The sequence below is a fragment of the Sinohyriopsis cumingii genome, unplaced genomic scaffold (assembly GCF_028554795.1).
Source record: "Sinohyriopsis cumingii isolate HCF-2022 unplaced genomic scaffold, ASM2855479v2 utg000974l, whole genome shotgun sequence".
Classification (NCBI taxonomy): Eukaryota; Metazoa; Mollusca; class Bivalvia; order Unionida; family Unionidae; genus Sinohyriopsis; species Sinohyriopsis cumingii.
This window is the reverse complement of record NW_028315950.1, coordinates 656182-678260: the sequence shown is the minus strand read 5'-3', so window position 1 is coordinate 678260 and position 22079 is coordinate 656182. Positions and strand designations below refer to the sequence as shown.

The 22079-nt window shown below is 35.2% G+C and overlaps 1 protein-coding gene across 2 annotated transcripts in view; it reads right to left on the bottom strand.

Annotated features, from left to right (window-relative positions):
- Nucleotides 1-22079, bottom strand: part of LOC149772894 (KICSTOR subunit 2-like) — a 104010-nt gene extending 81931 nt beyond the window's left edge. For both annotated transcript variants that reach the window (XM_089947135.1, XM_089947136.1), the window contains exons 1-3: nucleotides 21933-22079; nucleotides 5651-5774; nucleotides 4586-4729 (exon numbers count right to left, since the gene is read on the bottom strand). In XM_089947135.1, the coding sequence (XP_089803261.1) occupies nucleotides 4586-4729; nucleotides 5651-5767 (261 nt within the window). In that variant the 5' untranslated portion in view covers nucleotides 5768-5774; nucleotides 21933-22079. The remainder of the gene's footprint in view (nucleotides 1-4585; nucleotides 4730-5650; nucleotides 5775-21932) is intronic.

Below are 22079 nucleotides of genomic sequence, written 5' to 3'. Positions count from 1 at the left end.
ATCCATTATATCATTACATGATGCATTCCCTACTGTGACTACATAACTGAAGTTTGCTTGGAAAAATATCTGAGTGGCATCCCCTTATGTAATTCACACATAAACAAGGCATATGAAAGATCAAGTGCCTATCACTTTTCCTGGTACTGGCAATCCCTATTAGGGGCCCTGAGTGGCCAAGTGGTCTAAAGCGCTCTCCGTCACGGATCACTGCCATCTCACCTCTGTCTGCATGGTTTCGAAAATGTGGATATGTGAGAAAGCTTGCCAGTAGCTTCTCGTGGGTCAGTGGTTCTTTCCGGGGTTTGCCCAGGTTCTTACTCCACCATTAATACTGGCCGCCATGTACAGCCTATCTTGTGCTGAAAAATGGCGTTAAACCCAACATAACAACAACAACAACAAAGCAATCCCTGTTTGATCAATTTCATGGTAGTATGAATGGAAAGCATGTAAATGTGTGTGCTTCTGACTCTGATAGTAAGAACTGTATCTTGAAATCTCTTTGGAACTATGACATTCATTTAAATTCTTGTATTATTAGTAGATGGAAGAAATTACTCTTTAAATGTGCCACTTAATTTTATTCTTAACAATGCTGGCCACAGTCCATTGTTGTAGATGTGTCTTTATACTTGTATATATGATATATATGATCTTTCATGTTTATAATATTTTTACTTCCTATCTATATTTTAATTTAGATGTATGGACTATGTAGTCTGAAATAAAGAATTTTTATCTTATCTTATCTATCTAAACATGCAAGAGAGAGAGAGATTGCTGATTAGACTATTCATACTGATTAGTACTGGGGGCCCTGAGTGGTTTTGTTAATTGTTCGTAGACATATTAAAAGTTAAGCACTTTGTTACTAATATGAAACGAGGGGACTCTGAGTGGCAGATTGGTCTAAAGCGCTCTCCGTTATGGATCACTGCCATCTCACCTCTGTCTGCACTGGTTTGAGTCTCGGATTCAGCCAGTGTGGGTATGTGAGAAAGCTGGCCAGTAGCTTCTCGTGGGTTGGTGGTTCTTTCCAGGGTTTTCCCGGGTTCTAACACTAATACCTTTAACACTAACACTAATACCTTTAACACTAATCTATACCTTTAACACTAACACTAATACCTTTAACACTGATACCTTTAATACTAATCTATGCATTTAACACTAACACTAATACCTTTAACACTGATACCTTTAATACTAATCTATGCATTTAACACTAACACTAATACCTTTAACACTAATCTATACCTTTAACACTAATCTATACCTTTAACACTAATCTATACCTTTAACACTAACACTAATACCTTTAAAACTAATCTATACCTTTAACACTAATCTATACCTTTAACACTAATCTAGATCTTTAACAATAACACTAATACCTTTAACACTAATCTATACCTTTAACACTAATCTATGCCTTTAACACTAACACTAATACCTTTAACACTGATACCTTTAATACTAATCTATGCATTTAACACTAACACTAATACCTTTAACACTAATCTATACCTTTAACACTAATCTATACCTTTAACACTAATCTAGATCTTTAACACTAACACTAATACCTTTAACACTAACACTAATACCTTTAAAACTAATCTATACCTTTAACACTAATCTAGATCTTTAACACTAACAATAATACCTTTAACACTAATCTATACCTTTAAAACTAATCTATGCCTTTAACACTAACACTAATACCTTTAACACTAATCTATACCTTTAACACTAATCTATACATTTAACACTAATCTATACCTTTAACACTAATCTATACCTTTAACACTAACACCTTTAACACTGATATATACCTTTAACACTAATCTATACCTTTAACACTAACACTAATACCTTTAACACTGATATATACCTTTAACACTAATCTATGCCTTTAACACTAACACTAATACCTTTAACACTGATATATATCTTTAACACTAATCTATACCTTTAACACTAACACCTTTAACACTGATATATACCTTTAACACTAATCTATACCTTTAACACTAACACTAATACCTTTAACAATGATATATACCTTTAACACTAATCTATGCCTTTAACACTAACACTAATACCTTTAACACTGATATATATCTTTAACACTAATCTATACCTTTAACACTAACACTAATAACTTTAACACTAATCTATACCTTTAACACTAATCTATGCCTTTAACACTAACACTAATACCTTTAACAATGATATATACCTTTAACACTAATCTATACCTTTAACACTAATCTATACCTTTAACACTAATCTATACCTTTAACACTAATCTATACCTTTAACACTAATCTATACCTTTAACACTAATCTATACCTTTAACACTAACACTAATACCTTTAACACTAATACTAATACCTTTAATACTAAGCTATGCCTTTAAAACTATCAATCGAATGATCCTGACTTGTGGTTTAACCCTTTACCTCATGCAAGCATCATTGGACACCTCTACTCCATTTGCATTGAGAAGCCTTTTGATGCCTCAACTCCATTCGCATGGAAGCGCGTTTTGATACCTGCTGTAATGTTTAGCTGGTTTTCATAGCGCCACCTTCAGGGAAAACCCCCCATTAGATACTACATTCATTTCTGCGAACGACAATTACGTCAGATCACATGGTCGCTGTTTATGCACTGGTCGATATCTGCTATATAAAGTAACTGGGTCACAATCTCCACTCTCCAAAATGGCGGTTGTGAATTTCATTAAGTACTTACAAAGTTTTCACGATTAGAATCACAACTATGAAAGATTCAATAACTTAGGTAAAGGCTCTGATATTGATGTAGGCAGCAATTAGTTTTTTTTTAATTATGAAATTCAGATGACTTAGTGTTGTAGGCACAGATGAAAAACATGTAAATTTTGAGTATGAGAAATGGCATCTACGGTTAGTCATGCAGCCTTACTGACATGATGGGGAATGAGTTTTAAAGCATATAAAAAAATTTCCGTGAAAAATAATTACACAACTATAACAATTGGACTTTACTCTTAAATTTTTCCACATATAATAGCTGTGTACCAAAAATGTAAAATGGTTAAAATTGCTGTTAAACATAACATACACTACATTGCTTAACAGTTCACAGGCAGGCCTATGCGTATGGGCTCGACTAGATAACAGGTGTTCTATTTATAGCACTCTGCACTTTGTAACTATGCTCTGTGAGGTAAAGGGTTAATATAAAAAGACCTTATTTAACTTCCATCCCCCCCCCATAAGGATTAAATCTAAAGACAAAACAGATTATGCAACCAATACCTTAATTTTGGCACTACAATGGAAATTCACGACAAGTACATTAGCCTGCTTTATGGACTGTACCATCTGTCATTATATACAAACCAGTAGCCAGACTCTTTCTTTTTCTTTTGTTCTTTTTTTTTTTTTTTAGAACAATCTTTACTATTCAAGTGGTCATTATTACAATGATTACATAAAGGTCAGTGGTGTCTGTCTCTGTTCTCACAATATGGTCATTCATAGAGCTGGATACTGGAACCTATTCGCACACATGGGTGGTAGCTAAAATAAGGCAGAGGTGAAGCAGGCCAAATTAACCCCTGCCCAGATTAAACTTGGTTATAGTTTGGCCACTAACTGGGCACTACAGTCAGAAGATAAAAATGTTTTGCCACTAACTGAAGATATAAATATTTTGCAGCTGATGCTGTACTTCTGCAAATAAATACACACTTCTATTTATGTGAAATGTCTAATTCATTCTTTTAGCTATGCAGGATAATAAAAGCTTGATCTTTTTCAAATTGATTTGTAATAGTATACAACTGGCTTATGTAAATTCACCGATGACACTTTGCATGCATTGTGGGTATGTTAATTAAGTGAAGACATTAAGTTTAAAACTTTTGGGTAGCCAAATTAAATGAGTGAAAACATTATGTAAGCGACATGTGAATGTAAATTAATTGAGGACATTAAGTATAAGTGTGGACATGCAGATTGAAAAAGATATTATGTAGGCGATGACAAAGCTGAATCCTCAATAAAATGTTGAAAAATTAATTAATTCTTGTGTATATCATTCAACACTATTGATATCATGGGGGTATAATTTGGCCTGAGGGGTATGAATTGGCCTAGGCCATAATATACCCCAGCATATAAATTGGCCCATGCCATAATATACCCGGGTATAATCTAGCCTAGGCCGCTTTAACCCCAGGTATACTCCGGACTGGGGGTATACTATTGCCTGTTACACCGGGAACCATGCAAAGTGCTGAAATAATCTACATATACTTTAGTCTAGTTTACAATAGAAAACAGAAAATGCATAAGCATAACTACAAGATTTCATATCATGGTCATTCATAGCATTGTCACATTGCACATTTTGCCAAAACATCATGGCTACTGGTCACAATCAGCAGGTCGTCATTCATGAAACAGAATTTATGTAATAAAATCGATCTGTGCATAAGAATTGTGGTGAGAAATGACAGACTGTCACTCCTAACAGGTTTCACTGTATGGTAATTAGCTCAATAACTTACCATCATACATTACTTACATCTTTGGACCTAGCAAACCATTTCTGTTCCAGAAATGTGAGAGACATATATGACTTCTCTGCTGCAGCAAACTGTATCAGACAGTGTACCATTAATGCCCAGTATGAACCAAACATCGCCTTGTGGGCATCTCTCTCTTTCTCCTGCAACAGAATACAATATGTTTTACAAACAATGAATTCTTCTGATAATGAATATATAAAAACAAGCAAACATTTTCTGTTCAACACAATGGTAACCCTCATATGATATCACACCTTTTGAACTAACAAGCTGGCCTTAGAAAAGGGATGGCTACTCTTGTAGGAGACAATGGTAAATGTATATTTGTTGGTACTTGACAAGGTGACCTCTGCTGGGGGTGGAGGGAGGCAGCTAACAGGTCAGTTATGGTGCTTTTCAATATCCTGAGGTTTAGATAATAATAAACTCTAATTTATGTTAAGAAGAACATAACTGAAACAATCAGCATGAAAGCCCTTCATACAAACTGAAACTCTTAAGACAATTCTGAAATTCATTTTAAGCGATAACTATTGGAACAGGTGTATCTTTGCAATTACTGACATATGACAATATATAATGTGACACTTATAAAATTCTAATTGTTATGTGTAAGCAAGCTAAAAAATACCGTTATTTGTAATTTTATTTACAGAAATATAAAATAATAGCAAGTGTATAGCTGTTTTTTTTAAATCTCATTTTAAATGCTAGTGTATTACCTGTCATTTTTAAGTTTATTTAATACCCATTATTTTTAAGTTTATTTAATACTTGTTATTTTTAACCCTGTTTAATATCTGAAAAAGGGAGTTATGGTAGCTCAGTTGTAAGGGTATTAGCACTCACTAACCAAGGGTCACATGTTAAATACACACCCAGGTTAGCTGCCTCTGTGTCATTGGGACAGACACTTGTTACCATTTAATGTGGCCAACAATGACTAGTTTGAACATGCCTCAATGAATCTGTGTGTAGCATTTCTAGCTATATGATAAGGAAGACATATAATTATTTAGTATAACAGAAGAACACATGACCAATATTCACTTAACACTTACAACTAACTCCTTGGCTTTGTCAAAGGCAAACTGACTCAGAAGGCTGAAGAAATGTTCCAGTATCTCCTCCTGCTTCACCCCAAGGGGAGATGCTGGTGAACTTGGGGCTGTTGCCATGGAAATTCTGACAAATAAAAAGCAGCTGACATCAACTAAAATAGACTGTGATTGTTGCAAGCATTCCTGCATATTTTTTAAGAGGTAAATACGTGCTGATATCAATTTAATGACTTGTGATATAACTTATGTTGAACTTTATTTAATAAATACTAGAAAATTTATAATCTCACCTGAAATGATGCTGCAGCAGCCACAGTAACTAAGACATTACTAAACAACCCCCAAGAGCTTACCTTTGAACTTTCAACCACACCATACCTTTACATATAATGTAATAATAATAATAATAACTTAGTACAACACTTAATCTTTAAAAGTTCCAACTCTGTATATCAGCTAAGACATAACTATATATATATATATATATATATATATATATATATATATATATATATATATATATTTATATATAAAATTACAAACAAACACTTTGATATTACATATTATAGCAGGCTAAAAACAATTATCAGTAAGGAAATATTGTTAAGTCTTAAGTCTTTTTTGCTGTTGAAATAAGTATGTATTTTTAATTAAATACCCATTCATAATTACCTCAGTAGTAATTAATAAGTAGTAAAATAAGTAGGTATTTTTAATTAAAACTGTCTGTGGGTACCCGGATACTTGGGTATGTACCCATTCATAATTACCTCAGTAATAAAATTAGCCATAGGGTACCCATTTAGTTCATGTAAAAAAAAACATGTTTCCAAGTGTACAGCAATCATTATATGACAGCAAGTTACATATTAATAAGTACAGTTTAAGGCTCATGCCATGTGACTACAGCATATTTATTCATCATATACATCTGCCTACTATTTATCTTTTCAAAGTCTATGATACTATGACCATTTGGCCATGTACTTTCAACAGTTTCCATATTTTCTACTTTAATTGACTGTACATGACGCATTTCCAAGAAAACTGACTGGTTTCTTGTATTTGAAACCAAGTGTCACATATTCATTATAGTTTGATATACATTTAGGCAGCAGACCAGTCTATGTTGAAAGGTATCAGACCAGACCATGCTGAAAAAACATTAAGCAAAACATGGTTTATCAATGTGACTCATGAATGTTATATGACTGAAAAATGTTAGAGGAGAGGGATTTTGTTAAGCTAAAGAAAATGTTGGATCATGAAAAGGAAAATTCAATTGTGCTTTACAAATTTTGAAGGAGGAATTCAGCAGTGATGTGACTGTGCATGCCATTCAAAATTTGTAAACTTGACTTCATGACCATTCTGTGAAAGTTAGATATGAAGACAAGACTACATGACCATTCTGCAAAAGTTAGACATGTAGACTAGATAAAGTGAAATTATATTGTGTATAAATAATTTATCATTTTGTTTTGTGTCTGCCTTCTCATACTAACCCATGTGGATTTGCAACAAGAATTTTAAATAACTTCCAGTCCAGGTAAGTAGCAAAAACAAATGTATGTTTTTCATATGGTTTTCTGTAATTATGGATTATAATATGTACTCTTTTATGCTCCGATTCCACTTTTTACCCACTTATGTTAGTAATAATTACACTTATGCCTCTCGGGTTTTTAATGGATTAACCTAAAGCAAAGCAGCTCTGGTTCAAATTTAATATAATTTTCCTTTGATCAGTTACCCAGGTACCTGGTAGATGTTTTCTACAGAAATGAACATCGTCTATAGGACTTGGTTTTGACTGTGAATAATAAGAGTATGAATGCCTGAAGAGGAGTGCAACTATGTACAGAAGAGTGTAAAGAAGGGTGGGGTCAGATAGGTATTTTGGATTGAAGGCAGTCCACAAGATAGGTATTTTGGATTGAAGGCAGTCCACAAGATAGGTATTTTGGACTGAAGGCAGTCCACAAGATAGGTATTTTGGATTGAAGGCAGTCCACAAGATAGGTATTTTGGATTGAAGGCAGTCCACAAGATAGGTATTTTGGACTGAAGGCAGTCCACAAGATAGGTATTTTGGACTGAAGGCAGTCCACAAGATAGGTATTTTGGACTGAAGGCAGTCCACAAGATAGGTATTTTGGATTGAAGGCAGTCCACAAGATAGGTATTTTGGACTGAAGGCAGTCCACAAATGGAGTTTTTGTTTGATTCTGGAGCTAACATGTAGCAAGTAGACTTGGGGGGGGGGGCAGACAGAAGTGCTCAGTTCATGGTATTATATGGACTATTCGAGCATCTGTGTTTTGAAGTTTCTGTAGCAGATACTGAGAAAAACCTGACAGAAGTGAATTAATTACTATAGTCCAGTCAAGAAAAAAATTAAGGAACATACAAGTGTTTTAATGACAAAAAACAGAAAGAAAACTGTGAATGGAGCTGATGCATCTCAGCTCCAGATAAGCAGCCTTGCATATGTTCATGATATAATGGTGTAATAAGAGTACTTTCAAGACAGATACAAGCAGCCTTGTATATGTCCATGACATATTGGTGTAAAAAAAGAGTATTGATGCGACAAAAGAGTACTGTCAAGACAGCTACATGCAGCCTTGCAGATGTTTATGATATAATGGTGTAAAAAAAGTACTTTCAAGACAGATACAAGTAGCCTTGTATATGTCCATGACATATTGGTGTCAAAAAAGAGTACTGTCATGATAGCTACAAGCAGCCTTGCGTATGTCCATGACATACTGGTGTAATAAAAGCATACTGTCATGATAGCTACAAGCAGCCTTGTGTATGTCCATGACATATTGGTGTAATAAAAGCATACTGTCATGATAGCTACAAGCAGCCTTGTGTATGTCCATGACATATTGGTGTAATAAAAGCATACTGTCATGATAGCTACAAGTAGCCTTGCATATGTCCATGACATATTGGTGTAATAAAAGCATACTGTCATGATAGCTACAAGCAGCCTTGCATATGTCCATGACATATTGCTGTAATAAAAGCATACTGTCATGATAGCTACAAGCAGCCTTGCGTATGTCCATGACATATTGTTTTAATAAATGAGTACTGTCAAGACAGCTACAAGCAGCCTTGCGTATGTCCATGACATATTGCTGTAATAAAAGCATACTGTCATGATAGCTACAAGCAGCCTTGCGTATTTCCATGACATAATGGTGTAATAAAAGCATACTGTCATGATAGCTACAAGCAGCCTTCCGTATGTCCATGACATAATGGTGTAATAAAAGCATACTGCCATGATAACTACAAGCAGCCTTGCATATGTCCATGACATATTGGTGTAATAAAAGCATACTGTCATGATAGCTACAAGCAGCCTTGCGTATGTCCATGACATATTGCTGTAATAATAGCATACTGTCATGATAGCTACAAGCAGCCTTGCGTATGTCCATGACATACTGGTGTAATAAAAGCATACTGTCATGCTAGCTACAAGCAGCCTTGCATATGTCCAAGACATATTGGTGTAATAAAAGCATACTGTCATGATAGCTACAAGCAGCCTTGTGTATGTCCATGACATATTGGTGTATTAAAAGCATACTGTCATGATAGCTACAAGCAGCCTTGTGTATGTCCATGACATATTGGTGTAATAAAAGCATACTGTCATGATAGCTACAAGTAGCCTTGCATATGTCCATGACATATTGGTGTAATAAAAGCATACTGTCATGATAGCTACAAGCAGCCTTGCATATGTCCATGACATATTGCTGTAATAAAAGCATACTGTCATGATAGCTACAAGCAGCCTTGCGTATGTCCATGACATATTGTTTTAATAAATGAGTACTGTCAAGACAGCTACAAGCAGCCTTGCGTATGTCCATGACATATTGCTGTAATAAAAGCATACTGTCATGATAGCTACAAGCAGCCTTGCGTATTTCCATGACATAATGGTGTAATAAAAGCATACTGTCATGATAGCTACAAGCAGCCTTGCATATGTCCATGACATATTGGTGTAATAAAAGCATACTGTCATGATAGCTACAAGCAGCCTTGCGTATGTCCATGACATATTGCTGTAATAATAGCATACTGTCATGATAGCTACAAGCAGCCTTGCATATGTCCATGACATACTGGTGTAATAAAAGCATACTGTCATGCTAGCTACAAGCAGCCTTGCATATGTCCAAGACATATTGGTGTAATAAAAGCATACTGTCATGATAACTACAAGCAGCCTTGCATATGTCCATGACATATTGGTGTAATAAAAGCATACTGTCATGATAGCTACAAGCAGCCTTGCATATGTCCATGACATATTGGTGGGGGCCCCGAGTGGCCGAGTGATCTAAAGCGCTCTTCGTTACGGATCACTGCCATCTCACCTCTGTCTGCGGCGGTTCAAGTCTAAGATTCAGCCAATGTGGGCATGTGAGAAAGCTTGCCAGTAGCTTCTTGTGGGTCGGTGGTTCTTTCCGGGGTTTTCCGGGTTCTTCCTCCACCATTAATACTGGCCGCCATGTATAGCCTATCGTGCTGAAAAATGGCGTCAAACCCCACTACAACAACAACAACAACGACATATTGGTGTAATAAAAGCATACTGTCATGATAGCTACAAGCAGCCTTGCGTATGTCCATGACATATTGGTGTAATAAAAGCATACTGTCATGCTAGCTACAAGCAGCCTTCCGTATGTCCATGACATAATGGTGTAATAAAAGCATACTGTCATGCTAGCTACAAGCAGCCTTCCGTATGTCCATGACATAATGGTGTAATAAAAGCATACTGCCATGATAGCTACAAGCAGCCTTCCGTATGTCCATGACATATTGGTGTAATAAAAGCATACTGTCATGCTAGCTACAAGCAGCCTTCCGTATGTCCATGACATATTGGTGTAATAAAAGCATACTGTCATGCTAGCTACAAGCAGCCTTGCGTATGTCCATGACATAATGGTGTAATAAAAGCATACTGCCATGATAACTACAAGCAGCCTTGCATATGTCCATGACATATTGGTGTAATAAAAGCATACTGTCATGCTAGCTACAAGCAGCCTTGCGTATGTCCATGACATAATGGTGTAATAAAAGCATACTGCCATGATAGCTACAAGCAGCCTTGCGTATGTCCATGACATAATGGTGTAATAAAAGCATCCTGTCATGATAGCTACAAGCAGCCTTGCATATGTCCATGACATATTGGTGTAAATAAAAGCATACTGTCATGATAGCTACAAGCAGCCTTGCGTATGTCCATGACATAATGGTGTAATAAAAGCATCCTGTCATGATAGCTACAAGCAGCCCTGCATATGTCCATGACATATTGGTGTAATAAAAGCATACCGTCATGATAGCTACAAGCAGCCTTGCATATGTCCATGACATATTGTTTTAATAAATGAGTACCGTCAAGACAGCTACAAGCAGCCTTGCATATGTCCACGACATGTTGGTGTAATAAAAGCATACTGTCATGATAGCTACAAGCAGCCTTGCATATGCCCATGACACCTTGTTTTAATAAATGAGTACCATCAAGAAAGCTACAAGCAGCCTTGCATATGTCCATGACCTATTGGTGTAATAAAAGCATACTGTCATGATAGCTACAAGCAGCCTTGCATATGTCCATGACATAATGGTGTAATAAAAGCATACTGTCATGATAGCTACAAGCAGCCTTGCATATGTCCATGACATATTGGTTTAATAAATGAGTACCGTCAAGACAGCTACAAGCAGCCTTGCATATGTCCATGACATATTGGTGTAATAAAAGCATACTGTCATGATAGCTACAAGCAGCCTTGCATATGTCCATGACATATTGGTTTAATAAATGAGTACCATCAAGAAAGCTACAAGCAGCCTTGCATATGTCCATGATATATTGGTGCAATAAAAGAGTACTGTTTAGATAAACAGTACTGTCAAGACAGCGACTAGCAACCTTGCATATGTCTATAATATATTGGTGTAATAAGAGTACTGTCGAGACAGCTACATGCAACCTTAAGACTCATTAATCAGCTATTCTTCTAACAAGGAACTCATTCATTGGCTGGTCTTATAACATGGAAATCATTCATTAGCTGGTCTTATAACATGGAACTCATTCATTAGCTGGTCTTATAACTTGGAACTCATTCATTGGCTGGTCTTATAACATGGAAGTCATTCATTGGCTTGTCTTATAACATGGAACTCATTCACTGGCTTGTCTTATAACATGGAACTCATTCATTGGCTGGTCTTATAACATGGAACTCATTCATTGGCTGGTCTTATAACATGGAAGTCATTCATTGGCTTGTCTTATAACATGGAACTCATTCACTGGCTTGTCTTATAACATGGAACTCATTCATTGGCTGGTCTTATAACATGGAAGTCATTCATTAGCTGGTCTTATAACATGGAACTCATTCATTGTCTGGTTGGGGCCCTGAGTGGCCGAGTGGTCTAAAGCACACTCCATTACGGACAACTGTCATCTCACCTCTGTCTGCGTGGGTTCGAGTCTCGGATCGGCTAATGTGGGTATGTGAGAAAGCTTGCCAGTAGCTTCTCATGGGTCGGTGGTTCTTTCCGTGGTTTTCCCTGGGTTCTTCTCTCACCATTAATACTGGCCGCCATGTATAGCCTAATGTGTGATGAAAAATGGCATTAAACCCTACAACAACATTGTCTGGTCTAAACCTGAGCCTTGACCAGAACATTTCCCTAACCAGACTAAAGCAATGGTGGTCGCAATAAATAAGAGAAATGATCCGCTTGACAACAAAGCTATCATCCCATCTAAATTCCCCAATTATATAAAGAACATGTGAATACGTTATGTGTGACCAGAATCACTAATTACTTAAACAATATCCTATATCCATACCTCTGCTTTCAAAAAGGGTTTCAGCTGTCAGACTATAACAGTTCAACTACTGGAAGATTTGCACTTAGCCTTATACCAAAACAATGACATAACAGCTATTCAGATGGATTTAACAAAGGTATGTGACTGTTTACCACACAAGCTCATCCTTCAGTTCATATCAGCATAGGAACTTTCAGATTTTTGCAGCAAATGTTGTGAAAGATTACATCTCAGACAGAGGACAATGTGTCAAACAATACATGTCAACAAAGGAGTATCACAGGGATCAATTTTGGGACCCAGCCTTTTAAAAATCTCTATTAATTACAACTTTTTTGCTAATGATTCTGATCTATGCGACTATGCCAATGACAAAGCTTCTCAAGACTTTCATAGTATGATCTCTACGTAGAAAGCAGAGTACATGTACACAATTTTGATTTGGTGGTTTATAGATTATAAAATGAAAGTAAACCTTTATAGGTTCATGCCATTGCACATGGAAACAAAAACAATGAACTGCTTGGGATTTTCTCCTCTAGTGAGACTCATATCTCATGAAGTTTCCCCTAATTTGGCATTTCAGCAGTCTCAATCTTATGAACAAATCTGAAAAACTCTATTAAAGAGCTGAGAGATTTGTCTTTAACAATTTCAAAAACCTTGCTCTGAATCCTGGATTTGGTAAATGCATCAACTCTCAAAAACATCTAAAAAATGAAGACTATTGTACTTTAGGTTTTACATTCTTGTAACAACAACAAACTGAAATGATCTGTTAGTTTTTTTTAAAAATCTTAGTCTTTTAGGTATGTAAATACCACAAAGATTCCAATGTAAACACCAAAGAGATTCCAAGGTAAATACCATAGTGATGCCAATGTAAACACCATAGAGATTCCAATGAAAATACCATAGAAACTCCGTGGCCGAGTGGTCTAAAGCGCTCTCCGTTACGGATTACTGCCATCTCACTTCTGTCTGCGTGGGTTCGAGTCTCGAATTCAGCCAATGTGGGTATGTGAGAAAGCTTGCCAGTAGCTTCTCGTGGGTCGATGGTTCTTTCCGGGGTTTTCCCGGGTTCTTCCTCCACCATTAATACTGGCCGCCATGTATAGCCTATCGTGTGCTGAAAAATGGTGTTAAACCCTACAACAACAACAACCATAGAGACTCCAATGTAAATACCATAGAGATTCCAATGTAAACACCATAGAGATTACAATGTAAATACCATAGAGATGCCAATGTAAACACCATAGAGATTCCAATGAAAATACCATGGAGACTCCAATGTAAATACCATGGAGATTCCAATGTAAATACCATAGAGATTCCAATGTAAATACCACAGAGATTCCAATGTAAATACCATAGAGATTCCAATGAAAATACCAGAGATGCCAATGTAAACACCATAGAGATTCCAATGAAAATACCATAGACATTCCGATGTAAATACCATGGAGATTCCAATGTAAATACCATGGAGATTCCAATGTAAATAAAGTCAAGGTGATTCCAATGTAAATACCATCGAGATTCCAATGTAAATATAGTCATGGAGATTCCAATGTAAATACAGTCATGGAGATTCCAATGTAAATACAGTCATGGAGATTCCAATGTAAATACAATGGAGATTCCAATGTAAATACCATGGCGATTCCAATGTAAACACTGTGGTTTGTTCCAATGTAAGTACTGTGGAGATTGCCGATGTAAGTACTGTGGAGATTGCCAATGTAAGCACATAGAAGTATGTGCTACAATCTTTAAAGTATGCAGCAGTAGAACTATGGGATTCTCTAGCAAATCAGTTTTGAATCAATTTAAATCTGTCTTAAAGACCTGACCTGGGAGAGTAAGCGATCAATGTATAGACAACACAAATAAAGAAGCTGCTGCTGCTATCATAAACTGGCTGCATGTTTAGCGTTTTTGTTTCCAGTCTTGTACATTTGCAAACTTAAATGTCATGTTATTTACACAGAGATGGATTTGCCTCCATTGAGATGACACCTTTATTAGTTATATGCTTCCAATGCATTAACATTTACAATACATGTTTGCTTTTTTAAACTTTGCATAGTTTTGTCCAACACCTTGTCCTTGTACATTTAAATATAGTATACATGTAAAACAATATCTTAAAGGTGTACTGGCCAGCATGATTGTGTATTTTAAAACTGCATGTAATTCTCTGGAGCATACACTTGTCTAGTCTGATGAATCACCCCCCACCCCCAATCTGTGTTGATACTGATGGACAATTTGTGGGTGGGATGTCACCAATTCATTAAAAAATGTATAGAATTCTGTCCAGAACATGCCTGCATAATTTATACACTTACCAGTAGTTGAAAAAATTACTGGTATTTGCTGGCAATGCTGTCACAAAATTCAAAATGGCCACTGGACACAGGACAGTGTTTTACACATGGATTTACAAATCGTCAAACATAGAATTTAATCAGAAATTGTTCTCTACATATAGCCACAAAGACCCTTCAAAACCAATGGTGGCTCATGAGACATACAACATACCTGTGTCTATAATGTACACTGATACACTGTTATGTTGCAGACATATCTGTGTGCAAAAACAATTCTTTGATTTTGTAAATAGGTTAGATCAGACCAATACAAAGTTATTGAATCCATCAGCATCAACAGGGATTAGGGGTGAGCTGATTTATCAGACTAAATCTATTTATATAAACTGAGTTTTCCACACTGAGCTCTTAAATCAAAATTATAAACTGTAGGTGGTGGGCATGGGGTAAATTTGTATTTGCCAGCCATTGCTCTTGTAAATTTGAGCACAGCAGGTAGTGTAGAGTTGACTCTATTCATGTAAACTGATTTTACTGCATTGATTTTTATATTAGATTAGAAATTTTAAATTAGGGTATATTTTAATGTTTGTCCAATTCTTTGAGTTAATTGTTACATCACTGTTTATTATTGATAAAATAACTCCAACCTGTTAATTTTTGTTATTTTAGTGCATATCAATATGGTCATGAAGATACGTTTCCTCACCTTAAATTAAATATTATTTGTTGTTCTAAAATGTAATACTAATATAAAAAAGTCTAGTTAATTCTGATTATGCTATTGTTGTTGTAGGGTTTAACACCGTTTTTCAGCACATGATAGGCTATACATGGTAGTCAGTATTAATGGTGGAGGAAGAACCCAGAAAAACCCCGGAAGGAACCACTGTTTTGTCCTTCACATGTGTAAGTTGTTGTCTTAAAGAGTTGTATGGTCTGTGATATACACTGATCCCATGTGGTCTGAATACTCTCGTGAGGATTTCTGATGTACCACAGATGTATGGCATGCCACTGTTGGTTCCATTTAGGTTACCATTATAGGTCACATGATCAACCTTAGCTACTGATGAAGAAAGTGTGATATGGCCAATAATTTGAACTCTTAAGATATTTATGCTGTGAGTATGGGTTATCCTGAGTAAGGAAGCTTTTCAGTTGACAGAAAAACACTAAGACTCACAGAAAGAGAGATAAAATTTTATTATGACAATGATATTGTCCTACTCACAACATTCATGACAAAATTTATTATTTATGGTTCACTGATTAAGTGCTTAATAACTCTAGGTTGAGAGAGAAGCTTAGAGACATAAGTAATTGACTAGTGCTCATCCCCAAATGTTAAACACAACCTGGATCATGCTGGTGAAAAGATTTCACTTAGACTCAAGTGAATGAGTTTTCAAATAATGCTTTTTATTTTCAATATACCGTCATAAGTAGACCTAGATATAATTCAATCTTGGTTATTTTGCACCTCAGACCATGTCATGCATGAATGACAGTTGTCTTCAATATACTGGTTGATTATTTCCCTCTTTTTTGCAAAATCATCTGCTTCTCTTCTGGCCTGCACAAATTCATCATGATTTTTTCTCTCCAAATATTCTGGCAGACACTAGGTCATGTATGTCCATGCACAAAGCACTATATTGTGTCACCTTAAAATTTGTTCCATTGTCTCAATTTATTTTCAAAATTCCTGTGAATACCGGTGAAAAGGAATGAAAGTTTGTTTCCATATCTCTGCTGTCTTTGTATATTTTTTTAAAAAATTGATACACTTAAAAGAATCCACAGTCTGCTTCTGACATCAGCTTGTTTTGCAATAAAATAACCTTTGTATTGATAGCCTTAAAAAAAAAAAGTAACCAAAGTCGGTTTCTAAGGTCAGCTTGCTTTGCAGTTGTCTTCAAGATATCTGTTGATTATTTCCCTCTTGTATGTGATTTTGTTGGATCCAGTTTTCAGTTGGATAACATATTCAAACATCTGAGCACAACCAAACACAATCTAATTCTCAATGTTCGCATCAATGTCCAATATTAAAAGCGACACACACTACAGGATGGAAGCCTAAGCTACATATACGGATTTTGTAGATATATAGAGGATATTTGCTTGAAACGAGTGGATAATGGATATATTTCATCGAGTGGATGAAAAACTCAGTATTTTCATGAGTGGCAAAGCCATGAGAGAAAATACTAGAATACTTCACTCACTCGTTTCAAGCAAATATTCTTTTTATTTTACGCTCACATACATTGGCTACCTAAAGTTTGTGACACAGTGAATTAGCAGATTTCTTACGTTAATGTCAGCTGTTTACCATACATGTTCTGCTGTGCTATGTGTACCTGTGCACAAAATTAGTTCCACATCAGACTGATAAAAATTAACTGATATTTCCAGAATAACTACACATTTCAAGGATAACAAACATGGATTATTAATAAGAAAACAGCCACAAGAAATTCATAAATGTATAATTGATAAGGAAAGAGTAGTTCACTGACAGAAAATCAAAGGGAGGTAAGTATGTTCTGACCCAAAAAAAGTAGTTCCTGTAGTGAAAAAATATTACTTTTTCACTAGTGAAATATCAATATTATTTTAATTAGAAAATCAAGTAATTCACTGCTTAGCATAAAAAAAATTTACTCTTTAATGGTCATGTTGTAAAAATAAATAAATTTGGAAGCTTGGGAATATAATTGTGACTAACATAACTATATTTCAATTGACTTTTCAGTAATATAATAAACATTATATTGTATAATAAAGACAGATTCATTGTGACAAAGTAAGATGTACCAATGCTCTGCTATTACAAAATCAGCACTATCAAAACCGGCTGATTATAGACAATAATAAATTTAATTTAATTTAATTCTGCATGTGAATCCTTTTGTGTCAATGAAATATTTATTAACATTCATAATCATATATTTGCAATGTACCTTCATCAAAAAAAATAAACCATGGCATGATGTATATATACTACAATTACTTAACGTACTTTCACATGTAAATATACTAATTTATTTCATCTTAATCATTACAGAGTCTTAAGCAATAATACAATTTTCTTTCTATGATATTTGTGGTATATGATGAAAAGAAGTAATGTCGCAATGTAATTGGGATATGAACTTTTTCCGAAGTAGAAAACCATTGATAACACTTTGAACAATAAACAAAAACAACCTATAAAAGCTCATTTACAATTTCTTTGTCAATAACAATGGCAGCTGTGCCACAATCGGGTCTCATGGAAGGCAGTGCATCTATTCCATGGAATATTAAGAAATCAGGGAGGCAAAAGAATTAGGACTACTGTATTGCTGTACTTATAATTGACTCCTGGTCTCAAATGCCCAAAGACCGAATTATCTTTCTGTTATTTAACTCATACCAAGAGGTCTTTATCTTAAAATTGCCAGTACAAGAAAACATTAAAGGAGACCAGAAATAAAACTTTTCCTTTATGTATATAATTCTCTACAAATTTTAATTAGAATGTAATGTTTATAAATTAAATATCTTAGGCAGGAAGTGATTATATTGCATGGAAGATACATTGATTCTATAAATTGCCAAGTTTTTCCTAGTTTTGATGAGACGACAGATCACGTGGTCCCGTGATGCAATACTAGCCAGTCCTCGAATACAAACAGAAACAGAGTTAGACAGACAGGAGACCAGATTTGGGTTGTTGCACATTCAAAAGTTGAATCTGCTTCCACGATATGCTCATCTTTATCTGTCGAATTGTGTGTTAACAATGTGTTTAAGACCTGACAGCAGAAAAGTACAACTGTAAGAAGCTGCTCATATTTCATAATTTGGAATATAAAAAAGCAATGTAATTTTAAAATAAATACTTATACGATTAAGTGATGGTGCCCAATGTAAAAATTAAAAAATTTACCACAACGCAATAAATTCATTTAAGAAGGATGAGGTTCAATCGTATTATATGTAAATGACATAGTCATTACCTAGCCCCAACACACACACACACACACCACCTAAGGACTAATATCTTGAAAATATACATCCAACACTGAAATGCTGAGAGATAATACTGAATTCTGGACGAAGAGACTAAAATGGGGACTGACTTGTGAAACAATATCCATTACCAGGGAGGTGTAAAAGGCATTGAGAACGGTTTTCATCGCAAAGCAGAAATCATAATTCATTAATTTAAACATTAAGACGCTTCCTTCTTATGATTCAATCACACTGTATTTACATACAGGCTACAGTTAGTGTATTGACAAATCTGATAGTATATACATGTCTGGTATAAATAGTTTATGAACTGTACTGGTCAGTGGTGAAAAAATATTTGTTTAGGCACAGGCCCTGGGCTGATGACTTAAATAAATTCACTAGCCCTGATTGAAATTCAACAAGCCTGGACAGTTCATACCTGTCAACTCTCAAGCCAGGAGAAAAACCTCCCAATTTTTGGGGTATTTCCACATCTACCTCCCGATCTCGTACTATCTCCCAAGTTTACATAGAGAACTACCTATTATTACATTATGTCTGACAATTTTCATTTCTCAGGAAGAATAGAACCCAAACCATACATAAATAGATATAACGTATGCAATCCACAGATGCCATATTCTATCACTTGTGAATAGTGTAGTGACAAAATAATTAATATCACATGAGGTTTTTTCTTCAGTAAATAGAATGGTAAGATTAAACATTATTCACGTAAGTTTCAGACTTTTTTTAAAACCCACTACAACAGTACTGTTACAGTAGTAAAAAAAGAAAAAAACCTGTCACCAATTAGCTTAAATCCGATGAATGATGACTGTGAATGCTGCATAATTTTCTCTGCAAACAAAACTGCATCTCCATTTCCACCAAAGAAACTCATCTAGTTACCACCTGACATTCTTCTACCGTATATGTAAAGTTTAATTACCATGATTAAATTAAAAGAAGGAATAAAACAAAATATACCACGCAGTATATGTCCCCAAAGAACTAATTCAGAATAAATATTTGATTCAGTAAACAGTGTTACATGCCTTATGACATAAACCTAAGGAAACAAGGTGAAATATAAAATGTGGGACAAACAGTTGCCACATGTAATGTAACCTGTGACTGCAGATTTTAACTGCTAAAATTAAGTCCTAGGCATCATAAGTTACAACAAAATAGGGCATCGTTTGTTTGCCAATCATTTGCTAGTGCTTAAATACACACACTGCCAACCATGATTTCTTTGAAGTATGTCTGAAGGGCAGTCCTTTTCACATGATAAATGCATTGGTAAGGCTTAACTGTTAATTAGTCGCACTGGCTTTATGCTTGTGTACTTAAGTCTAACCTTTAGCTAATATACAGTTTAGCCACAGCTGACCAGAACATGAAAAAAGGGTCTGCTCCTGGGGCATAATAAGGTGTATCACTGGGTGAAATGGCGTGTCCCATGGGCGATCGCATATTGGGGCAAGGGGGTGAGGTGAATAATTGCCTCCCCCCAATTTCTATGGTCAGCCAGTTAATGTGAAACTTTGATTTTATACTTGACCTCTTTTCTTTTAGTCGCTGCTATTTAAACATAGTTTTATATCAGTTCCAATCTTTACAGATTACTGTTTATACATACTAGACTGAAAGGTTTTGTTCGGGTCTTTTTAATTTGTATAAAAAATTTTTTTTTTAGTCTAATGAAAATTGTCTTTTACTCTGGCAACTGCCAGTTGGGATGCTGGAGTTGCTACTATGTGGTCATATCAGGAAAGTAACCGAATAGGCACGGAAATTTTACTTATGAGGTCATGGAAATTCAGCTCCGAGAAGATATGCCAATATTTAAACATTGTTATCATGGTCGCAGATGATACTACAGATTAAGGTTTTCTTCTATAGTGCTTTTATTATTATTCTATATTTCCATTGATTTCTGGTCTTCTTTAAGAACGTAACTTAGTTCACAATGTGTTCTAATTTGTACATATATACAAGTTGTTTTGTTAACTTTTTACATTTTACTTCATTAGGTAAACTGTCTAAACTGATCCTCATCACATAAAATGTATTAAGTCAGAATAAAAATTCAGTTGAACATGTGGAAAGAGACATTAATAAGAGAGTACATTCTAAGAATCAGTTTGAAATGATCAGACACCAAGTTACCAAAAGATTTGTTAGTTATTTCAACAATTGTGCTGGATTTAATTTTTCCTTATCCTTTTTCTACAATATAGATATCTACAAATTAGTTATGCAAGTTAGGGATGTATATGTCGTCCTGGACTCTGTCGATAATTTCGGAACAAATGGTAATTGGAGATGGTATGTTCATTAACTTTCTTACAATGAATTTTTAATTACTTTTGTAATTTAACACATTTTATTTTAACCCAGAACCTGAGACAGTAGAAACAATGCGGTTTGGCATGGATTTGAGACGGTAGACACAATGCGATTTGGCACGGATTTGAGTGGATTTGTTCGTTTCATAGCATCCTATTTGGGGTGGATTAAGTTGGATCTGGGATAGGCCTGTGTGCATTTGGGTGAAGATTTGGGAAATTTTGTGTAACTCAAAATGTGTGCAAAAAAGAGCACGTTGGGTGTAATCGTTAGTACTCATTTTTTTGTTTTCCACATGTGTAGCTTTCATTATGATATCACGGTGCATGAGTCTGAATCCTTTAGGCTGACCAAAAATGTCCATGTATATTAACAATGATTTTGTCGTATTTATTTCTCTGAGCGTGCAGTCACAAACCTTCGGAGGAATATGCGAACTAAATTAAAAAAATAAATGCCATTAAAATATATTTAATCAAATTCTACAAGAAAATTACGCATTAATTAAATAGTCGGTACGAATCGCCTACATGACTTGTATAGACTATACTATTCACAGAATTATAAAGATGATGTATCTTTGGTGGAATTTAGACTCGAAATGAAACTCGACTAATTTTTAGTTTCTTTAGTCAATGTTTCTTTGGTATCAAAGACTACCATCACTTACGATCGTAACGAGCCTAGGCAAAATTAATACATTGCATTAATATTTAAATTATGTCATCCATCAGTCAGGCGTCCAAGAGTAGAAATCATGTTATTTTTTAGGCTTCGTACATTTGGACAGTGATGATGTTGGAGTTATACCCCTTTA